Source organism: Ursus maritimus, unplaced genomic scaffold, assembly GCF_017311325.1.
Source record: "Ursus maritimus isolate PB19 unplaced genomic scaffold, ASM1731132v1 scaffold_21, whole genome shotgun sequence".
NCBI classification, from domain to species: domain Eukaryota; kingdom Metazoa; phylum Chordata; class Mammalia; order Carnivora; family Ursidae; genus Ursus; species Ursus maritimus.
In genome coordinates, this window is record NW_024424564.1 from 1,334,196 (window position 1) to 1,353,201 (window position 19,006).

At 61.0% G+C, this 19,006-nt stretch overlaps 1 protein-coding gene across 1 annotated transcript in view; it reads left to right on the forward strand.

The window, feature by feature from the left end:
- The window catches only part of LRP1 (LDL receptor related protein 1), an 83,131-nt gene that overhangs the window by 51,327 nt on the left and 12,798 nt on the right, over positions 1–19,006 (forward strand). Inside the window, exons 35-65 of the mRNA XM_040637156.1 lie at positions 1,529–1,660; positions 1,903–2,037; positions 2,115–2,244; positions 2,364–2,490; positions 2,896–3,047; positions 3,152–3,276; positions 3,612–3,989; positions 5,285–5,474; positions 8,873–9,077; positions 9,450–9,642; positions 10,370–10,495; positions 10,708–10,836; positions 11,132–11,251; positions 11,443–11,556; positions 11,831–11,980; positions 12,067–12,189; positions 12,448–12,564; positions 12,748–12,876; positions 13,132–13,254; positions 13,344–13,484; positions 13,564–13,754; positions 14,515–14,698; positions 14,803–14,888; positions 15,075–15,194; positions 15,740–15,927; positions 16,064–16,269; positions 16,777–16,965; positions 17,534–17,682; positions 18,120–18,213; positions 18,333–18,449; positions 18,681–18,800. Of these exons, the coding sequence (XP_040493090.1) occupies positions 1,529–1,660; positions 1,903–2,037; positions 2,115–2,244; positions 2,364–2,490; positions 2,896–3,047; positions 3,152–3,276; positions 3,612–3,989; positions 5,285–5,474; positions 8,873–9,077; positions 9,450–9,642; positions 10,370–10,495; positions 10,708–10,836; positions 11,132–11,251; positions 11,443–11,556; positions 11,831–11,980; positions 12,067–12,189; positions 12,448–12,564; positions 12,748–12,876; positions 13,132–13,254; positions 13,344–13,484; positions 13,564–13,754; positions 14,515–14,698; positions 14,803–14,888; positions 15,075–15,194; positions 15,740–15,927; positions 16,064–16,269; positions 16,777–16,965; positions 17,534–17,682; positions 18,120–18,213; positions 18,333–18,449; positions 18,681–18,800 (4,683 nt within the window). The remainder of the gene's footprint in view (positions 1–1,528; positions 1,661–1,902; positions 2,038–2,114; positions 2,245–2,363; positions 2,491–2,895; positions 3,048–3,151; positions 3,277–3,611; positions 3,990–5,284; positions 5,475–8,872; positions 9,078–9,449; positions 9,643–10,369; positions 10,496–10,707; positions 10,837–11,131; positions 11,252–11,442; positions 11,557–11,830; positions 11,981–12,066; positions 12,190–12,447; positions 12,565–12,747; positions 12,877–13,131; positions 13,255–13,343; positions 13,485–13,563; positions 13,755–14,514; positions 14,699–14,802; positions 14,889–15,074; positions 15,195–15,739; positions 15,928–16,063; positions 16,270–16,776; positions 16,966–17,533; positions 17,683–18,119; positions 18,214–18,332; positions 18,450–18,680; positions 18,801–19,006) is intronic.

Consider the following 19,006-nt stretch of genomic DNA (forward strand, 5'->3'; position numbering starts at 1 on the left):
AGCTGGGTTCTACAGGACAAGCAGGATGTGAGTGTGTGGATCAAAAGAGAAAGGACAGTGAGGCACGGGGTCCAGAGCAAGAGGGAGATATGTGCAGGAGCCCCCGCCACCTGAGGCGCCAAGGGCGAGGGGAAGGCAGAGTGGGGGGATCATAGGTGATCGGCTGGGGGGTAGGGCGGGCCTCCCGTGAGTTCTCAGCGAGGAGTGCCTGGAAGGTGGTGTTCGGGCCAGATTAACCTGGCGGCAGAGAGCCGGCCGGATGGGGGAGGAGAAACCAAGGCAGTCAGACCAGTTAGGAGGCAGTGAGCCCAGTGTGAAGAGATGGGGCCTAGCAGCTGGGTTGAAGAGAAGGGGTGAGACTCAGACATTTCACAAGAGCTTGCTGACTGATTTATGAATTTGCCCCAGGACAGCACTTCCCAAAGTGCGCTCTGGGAACCTCCCTCTTTGATGTGGGTAGATGTTACAGAAAGAAGCACTGGGTTGAACAAAGTTTAAGTGTTTTTTGCTGCGGAACCTCTCAGAGTTTTGGATATACTCATCTGCACTGAGATTTTTTTCTCAAAAGAAGACCCTCATGTTTGCGGTTGCCCCAAACTCCCTTGACCACGAATCCTTTTCTTCATGGAGCCTGAGAAACCAGAGCCCCCTGGGGGATTCATCTGGGGACACACTGTATCAAGAGATAAAGGCAGTGGAGGATTCTGGCTCACATTGATAGTGGCGCACCATAAGAAATAGGAAAACAGAGGGGCGCCTGGGTGGCTCAGTCAGTTAAGCGTCTGCCTTCGGCTCGGGTCATGATCCCAGGGTCCTGGGATTGAGTCCCACATTGGGCTCCCTGTTCAGCAGGGAGTCTGCTTCTCCCTCTTCTTCTACTCCTCCCCCCAACTTGTGCGCACTCTCACTCTCTGTCTCTCTCGCTCTCTCACTCTCAAATGAATAATTGTTTAAAACCTTAAAAAAAAAAAAAAGGAAAAAAAGAAGAGGAAATGAGAAAACAGAATGAGACTGGCTCAGGAGTGAGGAGTCAGGGATGTTGAGTTTTAGGTGTTTGAGAGAGGCTGTGGGATGGCACAGGCCAGACTAGGGAGGACAAAGAGGAACCCAAGGTGGAAGTCTTCACTGAGGAGTCATCTAGTTCCATTGTCTTGTCTGAACCTCTCCAGGTTCTCCCTAACAGCTTTGGGGTTCCTGGGTTGCACTGAGTGAAGCCTGACTAAAGGGCCCCCTTTGGGAGAGAGAAATCCAGGTCTCTTCTGCCCTCTAGTGGGAGCTAGCAGTCTTGCAGGTGCTTCCCCAGAGTGGCTCTCCTTTCCCACCCCCCCACACCCCGTTGACCAGGTGACCTCCCAGCCCAAGCTGAAGGCCTCAGGCTAAGGTTTGTGTATCTGTGTGTTGAACAGGGAGGAGTGAAGGCTGGGAGAAGATATCAAAAAGAAGCAGAGAACAATAGGTTTGAGAGTGACAGACCCCAAGCTTAAAGGGGTGTAGGTGAGGCCCATGCCTGAGTGTCCTTGTGTTTCAGGTGTGGGTTCCTTTCTCCTGTACTCTGTGCACGAGGGAATCCGGGGAATCCCCCTGGATCCCAATGACAAGTCAGATGCCCTGGTCCCAGTGTCGGGGACATCCTTGGCTGTCGGCATTGACTTCCACGCTGGTGAGTGGTTTGGTCGCAGGAGGGAGTGGGACATTACCTTGGGGGTGATGTGCTCTGGGAGCCCAGTGAAAGGCTGCCTGACCACAGCTGGAGGCTACCCCTAACCTGCTCTAGCTTCCCTTCCAAGCCTCCTGCCCCCGCCACCAGCACTCACCTCCATCTGGACTGCCATTTGATTCTGACCACCCCCCAACCTTTCCCCTGCCTTGTGGGACATCCCATGTTGGCTCCTCTACCTCCAGAAAACGACACCATTTACTGGGTGGACATGGGCCTAAGCACCATTAGCCGGGCTAAGCGAGACCAGACATGGCGTGAGGATGTGGTGACCAACGGCATTGGCCGCGTGGAGGGTATCGCCGTGGACTGGATCGCGGGTGAGTAGGGGCTGGAAAGGGACCAGGTACGTGCATTCCCACCCAATCCGCCTAATCTCCACCCATTCCCTCCTCAGGCAACATCTACTGGACCGACCAGGGCTTTGATGTCATCGAGGTCGCCCGGCTCAATGGCTCTTTCCGCTACGTGGTCATCTCCCAGGGTTTGGATAAGCCCCGGGCCATCACTGTCCACCCAGAGAAGGGGTGAGAAGCTGGACAGGCTTTTCAGTCTGGCCCGGATCTGGCCCAGTCACTCTCCACAGCCCACACTGACTCCCTAGTCTAGGGACTGACCCCCCACTTCTGCCTCCTCTGCCTCCCAGGTACCTGTTCTGGACTGAGTGGGGCCAGTACCCACGTATTGAGCGGTCCCGGCTGGATGGTACTGAACGTGTCGTGCTGGTTAATGTCAGCATCAGCTGGCCCAATGGCATCTCAGTGGACTATCAGGTTTGGGTGCAGGCTTGGCCCTGGAACGATGGGACATCTGGACCCCATGCTCTGGGGGGAGGCGCCCCTTACCCTATGTTCTGCTCCCCATTGACTCTCCCTGTGATGAGGCCCTATTCAGTGAGGAGATACGGACCCAGGGTAGTCTTGGCATCTTCTGGCTCAGTTCCTGACCCAGAGTAGGACTCCTGCCACCCCAGGATGGTAGGGGGGCCGTTACTCAGAAGTGAGGACTGAAGGCATGCCTAGAGGTTGTCAGATCCTCAGAGGATGGGGAGGATATGGAGGAAGAAAGAGAAAGACACGGGAGGCAGGAGTGAGCGGGACACGCCCTCCGGCCCAGGACCCTGGGGCCGGTGGGGAGCACTGGGCATCGGAGGTGAGGTGGGTGCCTCCGGCCTATAGGATGGGAAGCTCTACTGGTGCGACGCCCGCACAGACAAGATCGAGCGGATTGACCTGGAGACGGGCGAGAACCGTGAGGTGGTTCTGTCCAGCAACAACATGGACATGTTCTCCGTGTCTGTGTTTGAGGATTTCATCTACTGGAGTGACAGGTGAGGGCTTCTGCCCTGGGGTCCTCCTCTGCCGTCTGTCCCCGCCCTCTTGGCCGCTGTCAACGCCCTGCTCAAGGCCTAGCCCTTCCCTTCCCTTCCCCCAGGACTCATGCCAACGGTTCCATCAAACGTGGGAGTAAAGACAATGCTACAGACTCTGTGCCCCTGAGGACGGGCATCGGCGTCCAGCTCAAAGACATCAAAGTCTTCAACCGGGACCGGCAGAAAGGTGAGGCGGGGGCCCTGGACCAGGCGGAAGAGGCGCACAGGGGCCCCATGGCCTGGGAGTGATCCCCCGGAGTGAGAGGGGCTGGGAGAGCTGCGGGACCCACAGGGGCACTTTCCAGTGGCTCCAGAGAGCCGAGAGCGGGGAGGGGAGGCTGAGGAGCTGTAGGACCGATCCGGGTGCCGAGTGCGGGGGCCGGGTCGGGAGCGTCTATGCCCAGGCAGAGTGCTGCGCCAGCCCGAGTCTCCACCTTGGCGGAGACATCGGGCACCGTAAGCCTTTGCCCAAGGTGGGCCCTACCGTCCGTAACCCTCTCCTTTCCCGTGCCCTCCCGCCAGGCACCAACGTGTGTGCGGTGGCTAACGGGGGCTGCCAGCAGCTATGCCTGTACCGGGGCGGCGGGCAGCGGGCCTGTGCCTGCGCCCACGGGATGCTGGCGGAAGACGGGGCAGCGTGCCGCGAGTACGCCGGCTACCTGCTTTACTCGGAGCGCACCATCCTCAAGAGCATCCACCTGTCTGACGAGCGCAACCTCAACGCCCCCGTGCAGCCCTTCGAGGATCCCGAGCACATGAAGAATGTCATCGCTCTGGCCTTCGACTACCGAGCAGGCACCTCCCTGGGCACCCCCAATCGCATCTTCTTCAGCGACATCCACTTCGGGAACATCCAGCAGATCAATGACGACGGCTCGGGGAGGACCACCATTGTGGAGAGTGAGCCCAGACCCCGATCTTCCCGGGAAGGGGAGGGTAGAGGGCTGTGGGGAGAACTGGCACCGCCTGCGGGTAGAAAAGCCCTCAGCCAGCCCACTGGGCCCCCAATCTGAATCCCAGCTGCGACTGCCTCCCTGACAATTCGCCAGCAAATCACACTGCACCCATTATAGTTACTTGAAAGTTTCTCCTCATCTGGAGTCCCAGTCGGCTCCCCTCTTCCTCCCCCGCTGGCCCTAGTTTGCCCCCAGGCTGCACAGAATAAGCCAAGCTCTGCTCTGTGTGGCCTGTAGTCACGGCACAGGCTGCAGAGACAGGCTGGGTTCAATCCCAGACACAGGATTTCAGGCACTTGGACAACTTTCCTCTGCTGTCCAAGCCCCAGATTTCTCACGTTGGTAGAGAGACAGGGTCACCTGAAGGGCAGGTGTGACAGCTTAGCTCAGCACAGGACACGTGTGCGTGCTCCGCAGAGAGTGCTGGGATAGCACCCTAGAACAGCCTTTCGGCTCTGCAAAGTGCTCTTCTGTTGTGCTGCAGTTTTCTCTTCTCCAGGCTGGATGATAACCCCTGGTCCTTTGACTCACTCATTTGCTCCTTCCTTCATTCATCCTGGCCACAAAGACCTGCCAGACCCTGAACTAGACGCTGGTATCCAGAGGTGGTAAACATAGACCTGTCCCCTGAACCTTCTCTGGACACGTCCTGCTCCACGCAGAACACGCTTGTTTAAAAATGTGTCCAAAGCTAAACTCGATACTCTGCGATCGTAGCTTGATCAGAAGACACTGGCAAGAACTGTCCCCTCCCTTTGGGCCATTGTTGAAGCTACAGTACTTCGAATAATGCAGCCTTCTGGCAACCACAGCATCATAGAGCTGGAAGCCGCGAAAACCCGAGTCTTTTTCTCTTAAGCTATGGTTCCACTACTTATTGTGCATTTAATTCTTTGACCGGAGTTTCAGATGTTTAGGAACAGTCAGCTTCAGTCGGAAGCTCCCAAGACAGCCCAAGTCGGATGTGATTTACCAAAATCCACAGAGCCATTTCTACCCAGCTGTGGGGAGATGCAGGAAGAAGGGTCAGGGAGATGGACCATGGATCCTTTGCATAGAAAATAGGGAAGGACAGGAGGGGCTGGGGGTGCCAAGGGCTGTGCTGCCATGTGCTCCCCAGCTCCCACACATCCCCTTGCAGCCCCACATATGCCAGAGCAACGGGTGCTCCAGGCCATCCCCCCTCAGCTCTGCTGTCTGGCCCCATCCCAACCCACGCCTGCTTCCCTCTCCTTGCAGATGTGGGCTCCGTGGAAGGCCTGGCCTATCACCGTGGCTGGGACACCCTCTACTGGACAAGCTACACAACGTCCACCATCACCCGCCACACAGTCGACCAGACCCGCCCTGGGGCCTTCGAGCGTGAGACGGTCATTACCATGTCTGGAGACGACCACCCACGGGCCTTTGTGCTGGATGAGTGCCAGAAGTGAGCTGCTGGGTGCAAGGAGTGGGGAGGGACAGGCCACAGGGTGGCAGAAACTGCCCCAGGCAGCCCGGGTGGGGGGTGCACAGCAGGAGAGGCTGGCTTTCCCCTGAGATCAGCTACTTCCTTGCTTGGAGACTGGACCGGCTGCATGAACTGAGCTTCAGTTTCCTCATCTGCAATAGGACAGTAATATTTTAGGCGCCTGGACCGAGGGGAGGGTCAGGGACTCGGAAGTGCAGTCCTGGCTCCGTGATGAATCGATTCATTCGTCAGAGAGCCGTGTTCGAGGCACATAGTAGGTCCTCTGTGTTTCTGGCACTCCAAGCTTCAGGCAGAGATTGTTCACTGAACACTTGCTGTATGGAAGCCTTCAACTGGGCCCATTCAAACCGCCTACCTGGGGAGAAAAATCGTAGTGCTGGGAAGCGCTGGGACCAGCACAGGACTGTATGTGACAACCAAGAGGGATCACAGACGCCGAGCTTTGGCCCTGGGTACAGACGTGGAAAGGCCAGGGAAGGGCAGCCCAGACACAGGGCAATGATTTGAGCAACAGCCAGAGGAGGGAGTGCTCTAGGCAAGGAAGTGCTGTGAGGGGCTTCCCCCATGCCCAGTCAAGGGGTTCCCGTGGGCAGGAGCAGGCCTGAGGATGGCCCAGGAACCTGGCTCAGGTTGCAAGGGAGTCCAGAGCACAAATCAGGAGAGCTTGTGAGGAAATACCCCGGAGGCGGTGCACAGCCCTGGTCTCCACCTGCTCTGCTCTCCTGCACGGCCAGCTCCCCCCACCCCCCACCGTTTCCAATGTGTGGGCCTCTAGCGAACCACCCCCTCACCTTAGAAATCCTGGCCCACGTGAGAGCAAAACTGTTTTCGCTGGAACTCAGCAACCCTTGGAATGTTTTCCCAAAGCTTTGCTAGGAAACTAAGGGACAAACAAAACCCAAAAGCAGCTACTTAGAAACGGTGAGTGTACGGAACCTAGATTCCTTACGCTGATGTCACTCAAGTCCAGCCCCAGCCCAGCCTGCCTGGCCCTGCAGACCAGCACAGGGGCCCTCTCTCGGGTCTGCTGCACCCTGGCCTGCACGAACGTGGCTCATGACTAAGATCCTCTCTTCCCCTCTGTGACCCTTGGTGCCTTTACCTGTCTCGGGCTGGCCCCAGCTCCTGTCCCTTATGGGCCTGGAACCTCCATGGAGGGGTGGTGCTGCCGGGCACCCTGCCTGCCTCCCACCCCAATCCAGAGGTGATGGAGCACGGTGGCTTCTGGAAGCTCCTTCATGGCTGCCCACCAGGCTCCTTTGCTCTGAGCCCAGGGGATTCCATCATTCACTCAGCAAATGGCTTTTGAGAACCAGTGATGTGCGGAGGATCCAGGGGAGGGTGAGGTGGACCTGGGCTCCACCTCGGGCCTATTTGGTGTTAGCCATGAGGCTTCAGGGAGCTTTATGAGTGTGTAACAAGGACCTGGCCCAGCTGGATATCAAGGAACGTGTCCTTAAGGAGGCGGCACTTGAGCTGGGGTCTGGAGGATGACAGGGGCAGGGCAGGGTGCAGGAGAAAGAGCTGAACTGTCAGGGAGAGGCCCTCTCTTGGCCAGAAGGAGCGAGTGTTGGGGGGGGGGGCAGTGTGCACCCAGATGAAGGGGACAGGGACCTCCTGCTGAGCCTACCCTACAGCTGGCCCTCAGGAAAGCCCCTCTGCCTGTACCTCTCCCCCCAGCCTCTGCCTGGGGAGTGGTTTTACCAAACCTGGAATCCTCAGCTGTGGGACACGTCCTTCTTCCACATGTAACCGTTTGTCACAGAAAGAGGAAAGCCACTCCCTACTACAGAGTCAACCGGGCCCTGCCTGAGGGTATGGAAGTCCCTGGTTGAGGACCAACAAGGCCAGGAGGCTGACTTCAGCAGCTGCACCTGGGACACCCATTTTCTCCTGTGGAGGCCAGAGAGAGATGCCACCATCCTTGATGGCATCATGCCACCATCCAAACTCCCATCCTGATTCCAAGAGCCGTCCAGAACCCCCACCTCTTGCCCCAGGATGAGGGCCTTTAAAATCAGAGCCTTAGCCTCCTTACCTCCCGGGGACTTGGGAGCAGCCAGCCCCTCCCCGAGTGGCAGGGAGTGTCCTTTTCCTACCTGAGCAGAGCGGCAGGAGGCCGTAGCTCAACCGCTGGAGAGACTGGGGGTGGGGGGTGTTAAAAAGAGAGAGACCTTGGAGACACCTGGCTGGCTCAGTCAGTAGAGCATGTGACTCTTGATCTCAGGGTTGTGAGTTCAAGCCCCACACTGGGTGTAGAGATGACTTAAAAAAGAGAGACCTGGAGAGCTTTGAGGAGACATGTCCACCAGCCAGAAGACAGCTCTGTGTCCAGAGCAGCAGAGGGCAGAGGACAGGGAAACATCGGGGCAGGAGGCAGAGGCAGAACTGACTCTTCTGTGTCTAGGTGCTTCTCAAACTCCAGGGTGCATGCGGCCTGTCTGGGGAGTGCTGGAAAGTGCTGGTTCCCCGGCCCCACCCCAGGCCTCACCGAGTGTGAATCTCTGGGACAGAGGACCCAGGGATCAAGATCCACAGCAGGTGGTCTGAGGATGACGCTGTCACACCTAGTGTAGTGGCCGAGCAGTGACGCACCCCCATCTCCTGAGCCTCCCCCCTCCCCCCACAAGGAGCACAGCGTGGCCAGATCCCACCACCTCCGGTACCGAGAGGAGGCCAAGGTGCAGAGACAAGAGGCTGGTTCAAGGGCAGAGCTAATAAAGGGCAGAACTGGGGTTCAGACTCCAAATATGTGAAAGCCTGAAATGATGGAGACGATGGTTTTCCAGAACTTCTTGAGGGTAGGATGCGTGTGTCCCTAGCACTGGCACACACTAGACATTCACAAGGGTTTCCTGGATGCCAAGCGAAAAGCAGTTAAGAATAAAAATGGGAAATAGTCATGTGGCATTTGCCGGCGGTCATTAGATGAACATTAGCTCTTAATCCTTAAACCAGGCTATGCGGCAGGTAGTAGTGTGGGCCCCACCTCACAGAGAAGGACTCTGAGGCGCTTGCTGAGGGTCCGCTCTGGTAAGTGGCAGAGCTGGGGTCGGAGCCCAGAGTCTGCCTTACTGGGCTACCCTGTCTCTCAGGAAACGCAGATGGTCGTCTCACAGACACTGAGAAACACGTGCGCACACGTACCCACACAGAGACTCTGCGGCAGCCAGGCCCCCTCCGGGCACCGGGGCCGTGTTGGCCTTGGGGGCTGTGAGGCTGCCTGGGGTGCTGGTGTCTCGTTCATACCCTGGCTGACCCTGGAGCTCTGGTCAACTCTTGGCCCTCGTCCGGGGCCCTCCATGGCAGACACCCCAGCTTTGACTCCTGGTCTCTGTGGCCCTCCCTCCCCCCAGCCTGATGTTCTGGACCAACTGGAATGAGCAGCACCCCAGCATCATGCGGGCAGCCCTGTCGGGAGCCAATGTCCTCACTCTCATCGAGAAGGACATCCGCACCCCCAACGGCCTTGCCATCGACCACCGCGCTGAGAAGCTCTACTTCTCCGATGCCACCCTGGACAAGATCGAGCGGTGCGAGTATGACGGCTCTCACCGCTATGTGAGTCTGGGGGGGCGGGGGGCCCATAGAACAGGGGGCTCGAGGTGGGCTGGGGTCAGGGGACGGCTGGTCAGCCAAGAAGGAGATTGCCCAGGCAGAAAGGGAGGCCACATGGTGGGAAGGTTTTGGAGGAGAATGAGGCACTGACATTGCCACTTAACTGTGTGGCCTCGTGTGGCCCTCATCCTGTCCAGGCTTGGCTTCCTCCTCTGTTCAGTGAGGAAGTGGCAAGATGCCTCTGTGGCTCCTTCCCCTTCTGGGGGACCTAGGCCAAGGCCAGGCCCCTTCACCCCCGAGGCCAGCTGCAGTGGGGTGGGGTTGGGGCAAGGGGCCCGAGCCTACCTGTGATGGGCCCTAGTGCTGTTGCCACAGGTGATTCTGAAGTCGGAGCCCGTCCACCCCTTCGGGTTGGCTGTGTATGGGGAGCACATCTTCTGGACCGACTGGGTGCGGCGAGCCGTGCAGCGGGCCAACAAGTACGTGGGCAGCGACATGAAGCTGCTACGCGTGGACATCCCCCAGCAGCCCATGGGCATCATCGCCGTGGCCAATGACACCAACAGCTGTGAGTGGGGGCGCTGCCGCCAGCCTTGCTCTCCTGCCCATGGTGCCGGCACGTGCGCACGCAAGTGCGTGCACACACACACACACACACACACTACATCCTGGTCTCGTTCTCCAGAGCCTCCACGTGCAGACATACACTTGTACACCTTCACCCCCAAGAAACTCCAAAACACCGAACACTTCTCTACTCCAGCTCCCTAAAGACATCTGGGCACACGCAGACACACACACACAAGCACTCATGGCACGCCACAACTGGTCTCACCTGACCCCTTGGACACCCCAGCACATGCCCTAGTCCTTCTCCCACCCAGAACTGCACGTGCCCCCAGAGCTGATCACGCACAGCCCAGGCTCTGCCTACCCCGTGCTCTGCGTGTGCGTGCACCTGCCTTGCCCAGCGGCCCCCACCCAGGTCCCTAGCTTTCCCAGGCCTCTCACACACACTCCGGGGCCCCATCACAGTGCTCCTTAGACTTGAATCTCCCCAAAGCACGCAACGAAGCTTACATCATCGCCCTAAGAGCACACGCCCCCTCCACCTTAGGCCCACTCCAGACCCTCCCCCAGCCCTCCCATAGCACCCTTTCTGCTCCCCCAGCCATGTGCCGCCGTGCCCAGGCCGGGGCGGGGAAGCTCAGTGAAGCTGTGTGACTGGGTGTGGGTATCTTGTGTGTGCACAGCTGGGAACACTCCTAGCCCACTGTCCTCCGTCCCTGTTTCAGGCGAGCTCTCCCCTTGCCGCGTCAACAATGGCGGCTGCCAGGACCTGTGTCTGCTCACGCACCAAGGCCATGTCAACTGCTCTTGCCGAGGGGGCCGCATCCTCCAAGAGGACCTCACCTGCCGCGGTGAGAGAAAGGGGATGAGGGAGGGGGGACGCTGGTGGGGGACGCTGGGCACACGCTGGGGACCATCTCCTCCCAGACTCCAACAGCCTGGCCCCCCGAAACCTTTTACCAAGGAGAGACTGAGGATGACCTCAGTTCCGGGGGGCAGAGGGGGAGAGGCGTCCGAGGCCCCAGGGCCCTGGCTCATGAAGCTCCGTCCACACCCGCTCCAGCCATGAACTCCTCTTGCCGGGCACAAGATGAGTTCGAGTGCGCCAACGGCGAATGCATCAACTTCAGCCTCACTTGCGATGGTGTCTCCCACTGCAAGGACAAGTCGGACGAGAAACCATCCTACTGTAGTAAGGCGCCTCCTCCAGCCTCAGTGCCCCACCGTCCTCCCTCACCCCTGGCCTCCAGGGTCCCCAGCCTCAGCCCCCAGCAGCACGGGGCGTGGGAGTGAGGGGAGCAAAAGCTCCATGACCCACTCTGTGGCCAAGGAGTCTGGGGAGGTCGTGAAGGGCAGAACCACCGCTAACCCTGGGCCAGGCCCAGAGCAGGGCCGAGCAGGTGGTCAGGGGAACAGACAGGTGCAGTCTGATCAGAGGCAGCCCTCCCCCGGAGCTGCCCTGACTGGCGGCCCGCTCCCCTCCGCAGACTCACGCCGCTGCAAGAAGACCTTCCGCCAGTGCAGCAACGGGCGCTGCGTGCCCAACATGCTTTGGTGCAACGGGGCGGACGACTGCGGGGACGGCTCGGACGAGATTCCCTGCAACAGTGAGTGGGACCCCCACTTCTGCCCCACCCCACCCTTGCTGAGCTCTGGTCCCAGGCCCCACGGGGTCTGCTTCAGCATGCTCTGCGGGGGGCCTGGGCCGGTGCTTTGGACCGGGAGTTCTGGCCTGGGGTCTCCTGGCCCCCACGGGGAGGACTCTGACCTGACAGTCTCGGGCTGGGTGCTGTTCTAGAGACGGCCTGCGGCGTGGGCGAGTTCCGCTGCCGGGACGGCACCTGCATTGGGAACTCCAGCCGCTGCAACCAGTTTGTGGACTGTGAGGACGCCTCTGACGAGATGAACTGCAGTGAGTGACACCCTCCCCGCTGCCTCCTAGTCTCCCGCAGTCCTGCTCCCTCGCCTCCTGCCTGGCGCTCCTCTCTGGCTGTCCTCTGGCCCCCTCGCTCAGTGGCCTCAGTCCCCTCACAGCCCAGGCCCGGGCTCCCCGGGGGTGAGTGGAAAGGGTAGACAGCATCTCTTCCCCCGAAGGATACTGTGCGACTTCCTATAACACAAAGGGCAGCTCCCCGGGAAGAAGTGTGGAGAGAACCGAGTGTCACCTGCATCCCTGTCCCCACCAGGTGCCACCGACTGTAGCAGCTACTTCCGCCTGGGGGTGAAAGGTGTGCGTTTCCAGCCCTGTGAGCGGACCTCCCTCTGCTACGCCCCCAGCTGGGTGTGTGACGGTGCCAACGACTGCGGGGACTACAGCGACGAGCGCGACTGCCCAGGTCCCGCCTCGGGCTGGGTGTGTGGCAGGCAGCGGGCAGCGGGCCCCCGAGGGTGCCAGTGCCCTCATGCCTCCCTCTCCCCCCAGGAGTGAAGCGCCCCAGGTGCCCCCTGAATTACTTCGCCTGCCCGAGTGGGCGTTGCATCCCCATGAGCTGGACATGTGACAAGGAGGACGACTGTGAACACGGCGAGGATGAGACCCACTGCAGTGAGTGACCGAATGCAGCGCTGCCCACCCACTGCGGCCACGGAGCCCCAACCACGCCCCACCTTTCAGTTCCCTCCCAGGAAGTGTCCCTTGGGAGAAGGGCACCCAGGCCCCCCCCCCCGGGATCATCTCTCTAACTCATGCTGACCCCCCACAAAGGGATGCCTTGGGTCTCTCCCTTCCATCCTCCACCTGCCTGCCCAGCAGGGTGACCTGCCATCCCCTCCCCCATCTCACTTTGGTCTCCAACCGCCCCAGACAAGTTCTGCTCGGAGGCCCAGTTTGAGTGCCAGAACCATCGCTGCATCTCCAAGCAGTGGCTGTGTGATGGCAGTGACGACTGCGGGGACGGCTCGGACGAGGCGGCTCACTGCGGTGAGGGGTGGCTGTGGTCAGCTCAGGGGGGGGCTCCCGGGAGGGACAGACCCCCCCACCTCACCCACACATGCACACACCCTCCTATAGGAGGGGCGGCATGATGGTGGGGATGTCACCCCAACTGCCCAGCCCGCTGTGCCTGCTCCTGAATCTCTTGGTGGCTCCGTGTCCCCCCAACAGAAGGCAAGACATGCGGCCCCTCCTCCTTCTCCTGCCCTGGCACCCATGTGTGTGTCCCCGAGCGCTGGCTCTGTGACGGTGACAAGGACTGTGCTGACGGTGCTGATGAGAGCATCACAGCTGGCTGCTGTGAGTGGCTGGGGCCGTGAGGAGTGGGTGGAGGGGTGGCAAGTGGCCACAGTCTCACTCGACAGAAGGGGAAACTGAGGCCAAGGAGAGGAAGTGCTTCAGCTGCGGTCACTCAAGTGGTTAGTGGCAGAGCCCTATCTACAACCGAGACGGGTGTCTCTGTGCATTCTACCACTCGGACCCCATGAGGGTCCTGGTGACAGGCAGCAGCTGGTCAGGTGGGGGCTGAGGGGCTACGTCTGTCTCCGTCCACAGTGTACAACAGCACCTGCGACGACCGCGAGTTCATGTGCCAGAATCGCCAGTGCATCCCCAAGCACTTCGTGTGCGACCACGACCGGGACTGCACCGACGGCTCCGACGAGTCCACCGAGTGTGGTGAGCCCCGTGGGGGTGACGGCAGGGGCGCACCTGGTCCCAGCGGGAGCCCCCAGCCTCACCCCCTCACCCCGTCCCTCCTCCCCCAGAGTACCCGACCTGTGGCCCCAACGAGTTCCGCTGCGCCAACGGGCGCTGCCTGAGCTCCCGCCAGTGGGTGTGCGACGGTGAAAACGACTGCCATGACCAGAGCGACGAGGCCCCCAAGAACCCGCACTGCACCAGCTCAGGTGGGCCCGAAGCCCGGTCCCTCCCCAGCCTCGGCCCCCATCCCCGCGTCGCCGCTGACCTGCCCCTCCACGCCCGCAGAGCACAAGTGCAACGCCTCCTCGCAGTTCCTGTGTAGCAGCGGGCGCTGCGTGGCCGAGGCGCTGCTCTGTGACGGCCAGGACGACTGCGGCGACGGCTCCGACGAGCGCGGCTGCCACGTCAACGAGTGTCTCAGCCGCAAGCTCAGTGGCTGCAGCCAGGACTGCGAGGACCTCAAGATCGGCTTCAAGGTGTGCCCCGCCCCGGAGTGGGAGCCTCCACGCCCCCAAGGCTGGCAGGAGCTCCCGTTCGCTCTTCCAAGGGCTCATTCGGCACCTGTCTGCCAGGCAGTGTTCTAGGCGCTGAGGACCCAGTGGGGAGCAGAACCGAGCCCTGTGCTTGGTTGGGTTCTGCCTCTCTTTGGAAAGTAGAGCCAGCAAGGGCTGTGGGAGAAGGAGGGATGTGCAGATGGCGGGGAGGCGCCGGAAGTATGGGTACCCCTCTCAAGGGAGAGGCCCGACGGGAGCACAGGGTCTGGGAGTTTTCACTGTAGAGACAGCATTTAAATCCGTGAGTCTGGAGGAGACCCCCAAGGGAGTGAGCGCAGATGGAAAAGAGGGGCAGTCCAAGGCCTGAGTGTGGTGCTCAGCCCCGCCGAGGGCCGGGGGGGTGAGGGGGGACCGGCAGAGGAGCCTGAGAAGGGGCAGTTGCTGGGGCGGGAGAACATCCGAGTGAAGAGAGCCTCGGGAGAGGAGCTCCATCAGCTCTGTCAGATAATGCTCATGGGTCCGTAAGATGAGGCCTGAGCATCGCCCTCTGGGGATAGAAACTGGACGGCCATCAGTCACTGTGGTGGGAGAGCCAGACCACTGGCCCGGGCCAGCTCAGCCCCTGTTTCCTGCCTGCTCCCCACCCTGCCAGCCTCAGTTTCCCCAGCAGAGCCAGCCGCCCGGGGTGGTGGGAGGCCCCGACCCCTGCCCTTCCCCAGCCCAAGGCTCCCTGTGCCCGCAGTGCCGCTGCCGCCCTGGCTTCCGCCTGAAGGACGACGGCCGGACGTGTGCCGACGTGGACGAGTGCAGCACCACGTTCCCCTGCAGTCAGCGCTGCGTCAATACGCACGGCAGCTACAAGTGTCTGTGCGTGGAGGGCTACGCCCCCCGTGGCGGCGACCCCCACAGCTGCAAAGCCGTGACGGGTGAGCCGGGCGCTTGGAGGGCATCCGATGGCTCCGGCAGCTGGGGACCGGGGGTGCTGGCACGCGCCCCAGCCGGCAGCTGAGCCAGGATGCTCTGTGTGCAGATGAGGAGCCGTTCCTGATCTTCGCCAACCGCTACTATCTGCGCAAGCTCAACCTGGACGGCTCCAACTACACGCTGCTCAAACAGGTGCCAGCCCGCCCCACCCGTCTCCCCGGGCCCGGAGCTGCGCCCCCTGCCCCGCGCAGCCCCCTCTGCCCCGCGCAGCCCCCTCATTCTCCCCACCGGGCCCGTGTTCGTCACCCTCGCTGACTTCTCCAGCCACCTGTGTCCTGATCCAGTCGTCCTCCTTCTCCCCGACCCCCCCATATCCAGGGCCTGAACAACGCCGTCGCCTTGGACTTTGACTACCGAGAGCAGATGATTTACTGGACGGATGTGACGACCCAGGGCAGCATGATCCGAAGAATGCACCTAAACGGGAGCAACGTGCAGGTGGGGCCGAGGGCCGCCCACTCCTCAGCAGATGCACTGGGGTGGGGGTGGGGGCAGAGATCCAGGCCTGGGGTCCCTCCCCAGAGGGCTCTCTCTGTTGCAAGGCTATCTCCCCTTCACCCCACGCATCCCGGTGAATTCTTTCTTCCACCCCCTGCCCCACGGAGTCACTGCACAACTCTGCTTGTCCCTGCTTGTCCTGGCTTCTCCCTCCCCTCCAAGCTCAGAGGGTGAGGTCTAGGAGATTCCCCCTGCTCTTTTCCTAGTCATCGGTAGCTTCCCCCTTAGGGCTGACCTCTCTTAAATGTGTGCCCCCCCAGGCTCTGTGGGGCTTGGGGCGCCATCTCTTTCATCTGGAGACCCCTGTCCTAAAGCCTCCACTGACGTCAGGCCCAGGGCTGGGCCTTTTCCATCCATTGTCCTCCCTGCCAAGCTGGGGGAGGGAGCTCTGTTTCACTTCACACTTGGGGGAAGCTGGGTCCCAGAGAGACTGAGGGTCCCGCCCCAGGTCACCCAGAGCTCTTCCTTTCCTGCCCCTGACACAGGTGCTGCATCGGACAGGCCTCAGCAACCCTGACGGACTGGCTGTAGACTGGGTGGGCGGCAACCTGTACTGGTGTGACAAAGGCCGGGACACCATCGAGGTGTCCAAACTCAACGGGGCCTACCGGACGGTGCTGGTCAGCTCTGGCCTCCGGGAGCCCAGGGCTCTGGTGGTGGACGTCCAGAACGGGTACGCGGGCAAGGAGGGTTGGGGGAGCCCCTGAAAGCCAGCGGTGTGCTCAGACATCCAGGCCCAGCCTCCTTGCAGGCTCGTGGTAGGACCAGTCTCGGGACCTGTTGGGGCTCACTGCCCGCCCACCTGCCAGGTACCTGTACTGGACAGACTGGGGTGACCACTCACTGATCGGCCGGATAGGCATGGATGGGTCTGGCCGTAGTGTCATCGTGGACACCAAGATCACGTGGCCCAACGGCCTGACGCTGGACTACGTCACCGAGCGCATCTACTGGGCTGACGCCCGCGAGGACTACATTGAGTTTGCCAGCCTGGATGGCTCTAATCGCCATGTCGGTCAGTGAGGCTCCCTGCACACATCAGACCCGGGGGAGGGGGTCTGGGGCTCCGGAGGGTCAGGCCTTTGGCGCAAGAGTATAGGATTAAAAGTCAGAAGGCATGGTCTGAGGACACCACCCGCCAGGGGTATGGGGGTCCAGAGCACCCCAGCTTACAGCCCCCGGACAAGCCCAGGCATGAGGCCACATCTGCTACCTTGGGAAGGAGAAAGAGAGGCCCTTTCTTACGCACGGTTTGGGGCCCCGGGAAGGGTGGGAGTGGGAGGCCTGGGGTCGGGATACTTCAGCACAGGGAATCGTATAATACTATGGAGCAGGAACCTGCTGTCAGAAGCCCGAGTCTGAGTTCCAAGTCTGCCACTTATTAGCTGTGCGACCTTGGGAAGCCACTTCACCATCCGGAAGCCGGGCAAGCGCCCACCTCACAGGGTTGTTGCGGGGTTAAGGGCATCCGGTAGGGAAGCTGCTGACCGGCTGCCGGGCCTGTTCCCTCGCCGGTCCGCAGTGCTGAGCCAGGACATCCCGCACATCTTCGCGCTGACGCTGTTTGAGGACTATGTCTATTGGACCGACTGGGAGACCAAGTCCATCAACCGAGCCCACAAGACCACGGGCACCAACAAGACACTGCTCACCAGCACCCTACACCGGCCCATGGACCTGCATGTCTTCCACGCCTTGCGCCAGCCAGATGGTGAGCGGCTGAGGGCCAGGAGCAGAGGAAGGCTGAGCCTGGTACCAGGGGCCCCTGCGGGAGGATGGGGCCCAGCAGGACTGGCTGCCTCCCGCCCCTTCTCCAGCATTGCCTCAGACGTGCTTGCCAGACACTGGGAGGTGAGGGCGGCTGTAGACAGGCCGTGGTCTGGCTCTCAGAAGCTGCAGCCCAGCCCAGGGCCAGCCCCAGAGTCTCATAGCAGCAAGCCCCTGAGGGTTCAGACAGTCGAGGCAGGACCCCAAAGGCAGGCAGGCTGTAGTCAAGGGCAGGCCCAGGGGAGGCAGCCTACGAGGCTTCAGGGCTGGCCTGATTCTGGGACCTCAAGAAGAGTCCTGTCCCGTCTCTGGCTTCAGCCTCCTCCTAAGTGAGTAGGATTTGGATCCGTCCGACCTCTGCCAGGATAGAGTGGGCTGAACAGTGTTCAGAAAACCAGGAAGCGTGGTACCAGGGAGCGCTGGCCTCTCTCTGCCGGAGGCCCGTGGCTCAGGGATCGTGGCCCATACACGGGGCCCAGTGGGCTGCTCTTCAGCTGCTTTCTCTCCGGCAGTTCCCAATCACCCCTGCAAGGTCAACAACGGTGGCTGCAGCAACCTGTGCCTCCTGTCCCCCGGGGGAGGCCACAAATGTGCCTGTCCCACCAACTTCTACCTGGGCAGTGATGGGCGCACCTGTGTGTCCAACTGCACGGCAAGCCAGGTGAGGCTCTTCCCCTTGACCCCCATTCACCGATGCCTCGCTCCCCCAACCCCCACACCAGCACCCCCACTCCTCCTCGGACCCTAACACCCGCTCTAATGTCCTCACGCATCTGGTTTTTCCACGCTAACACCCCCACATTTCTTGCCTACCTCTTGTCTCCCCACAGCAATACTTTTATACCTGTCACCTCACACAAACACCCCCACACCCTAACCCTGGCCCTCCCTCACCAGTACCCCCACCCTGACCCCCCCACAGATACCCCATCACCTGGCCTTCCTGCACTCATCACATCCCAACCTTCCCTCCAGCTCAGCCCCCCTGCAAAGTACCCTGACCCTCCTGCTACTTTGAAACATCCCAGCCCCTCAAAAGAAAACCTCCCGAGTTCCCCAGACCCCCACCAACCCCTCTCGCCCCCACCTGCCCTCCAGTTTGTGTGCAAGAACGACAAGTGCATCCCCTTCTGGTGGAAGTGTGACACGGAGGACGATTGTGGGGACCACTCAGACGAGCCCCCGGACTGTCGTAAGTGCCCAGAGCAGGGGTGGCAAGAGGGTCCTGCCCGGGGGCAGCCTGACTCCCAAGGCTCCGGGTGGCCACGCCCGGCCCCAGCCCTTCTGACTCTGAGGCTCCCCTCCCGGCAGCCGAGTTCAAGTGCCGCCCCGGACAGTTCCAGTGCTCAACGGGCATCTGCACCAACCCTGCCTTCATCTGTGATGGGGACAACGACTGCCAGGACAACAGTGACGAGGCCAACTGCGGTAAAGGGCTGCCTAGCCACCAGCTGCCCCCCCCCCCCGGGGATTTGGAGGGTTTGTACTACACTCCAGGGGCAAGGAGGCTCAGCCCACAGCAGCCTCCTCTCTGGGCTGGACTGCTGCTGCTCCAGGCCCTGAAGCTGCCGGCTCCTGCGGAGGGGGTGGGGCGTCCCCTCCCTGCCCCTGCATCCTCCGCCTCCATTAGTTACTCTCCCCTCCTCCCCCCTCCCACAGATATCCACGTCTGCTTGCCCAGTCAGTTCAAGTGCACCAACACCAACCGCTGTATCCCCGGCATCTTCCGCTGCAACGGGCAAGACAACTGTGGGGACGGGGAGGACGAGAGGGACTGCCGTAAGTGCCTGTGGCTGCGGGCAGGGAGCGGGCTAGTGGGCAGACAGGCACAGAAACACAGTCCATGGTGAAATCTACCCACCGCTTCTCATACGGGCCGCATTGCTCTCCAGCAACGTTATTAGGTGGTCGACGTAAATTATATTGGGTGTGACTTGGCTTGCTCATAAAATCATCAAGCTTGCCACAGAGATGTGCAGACAAAA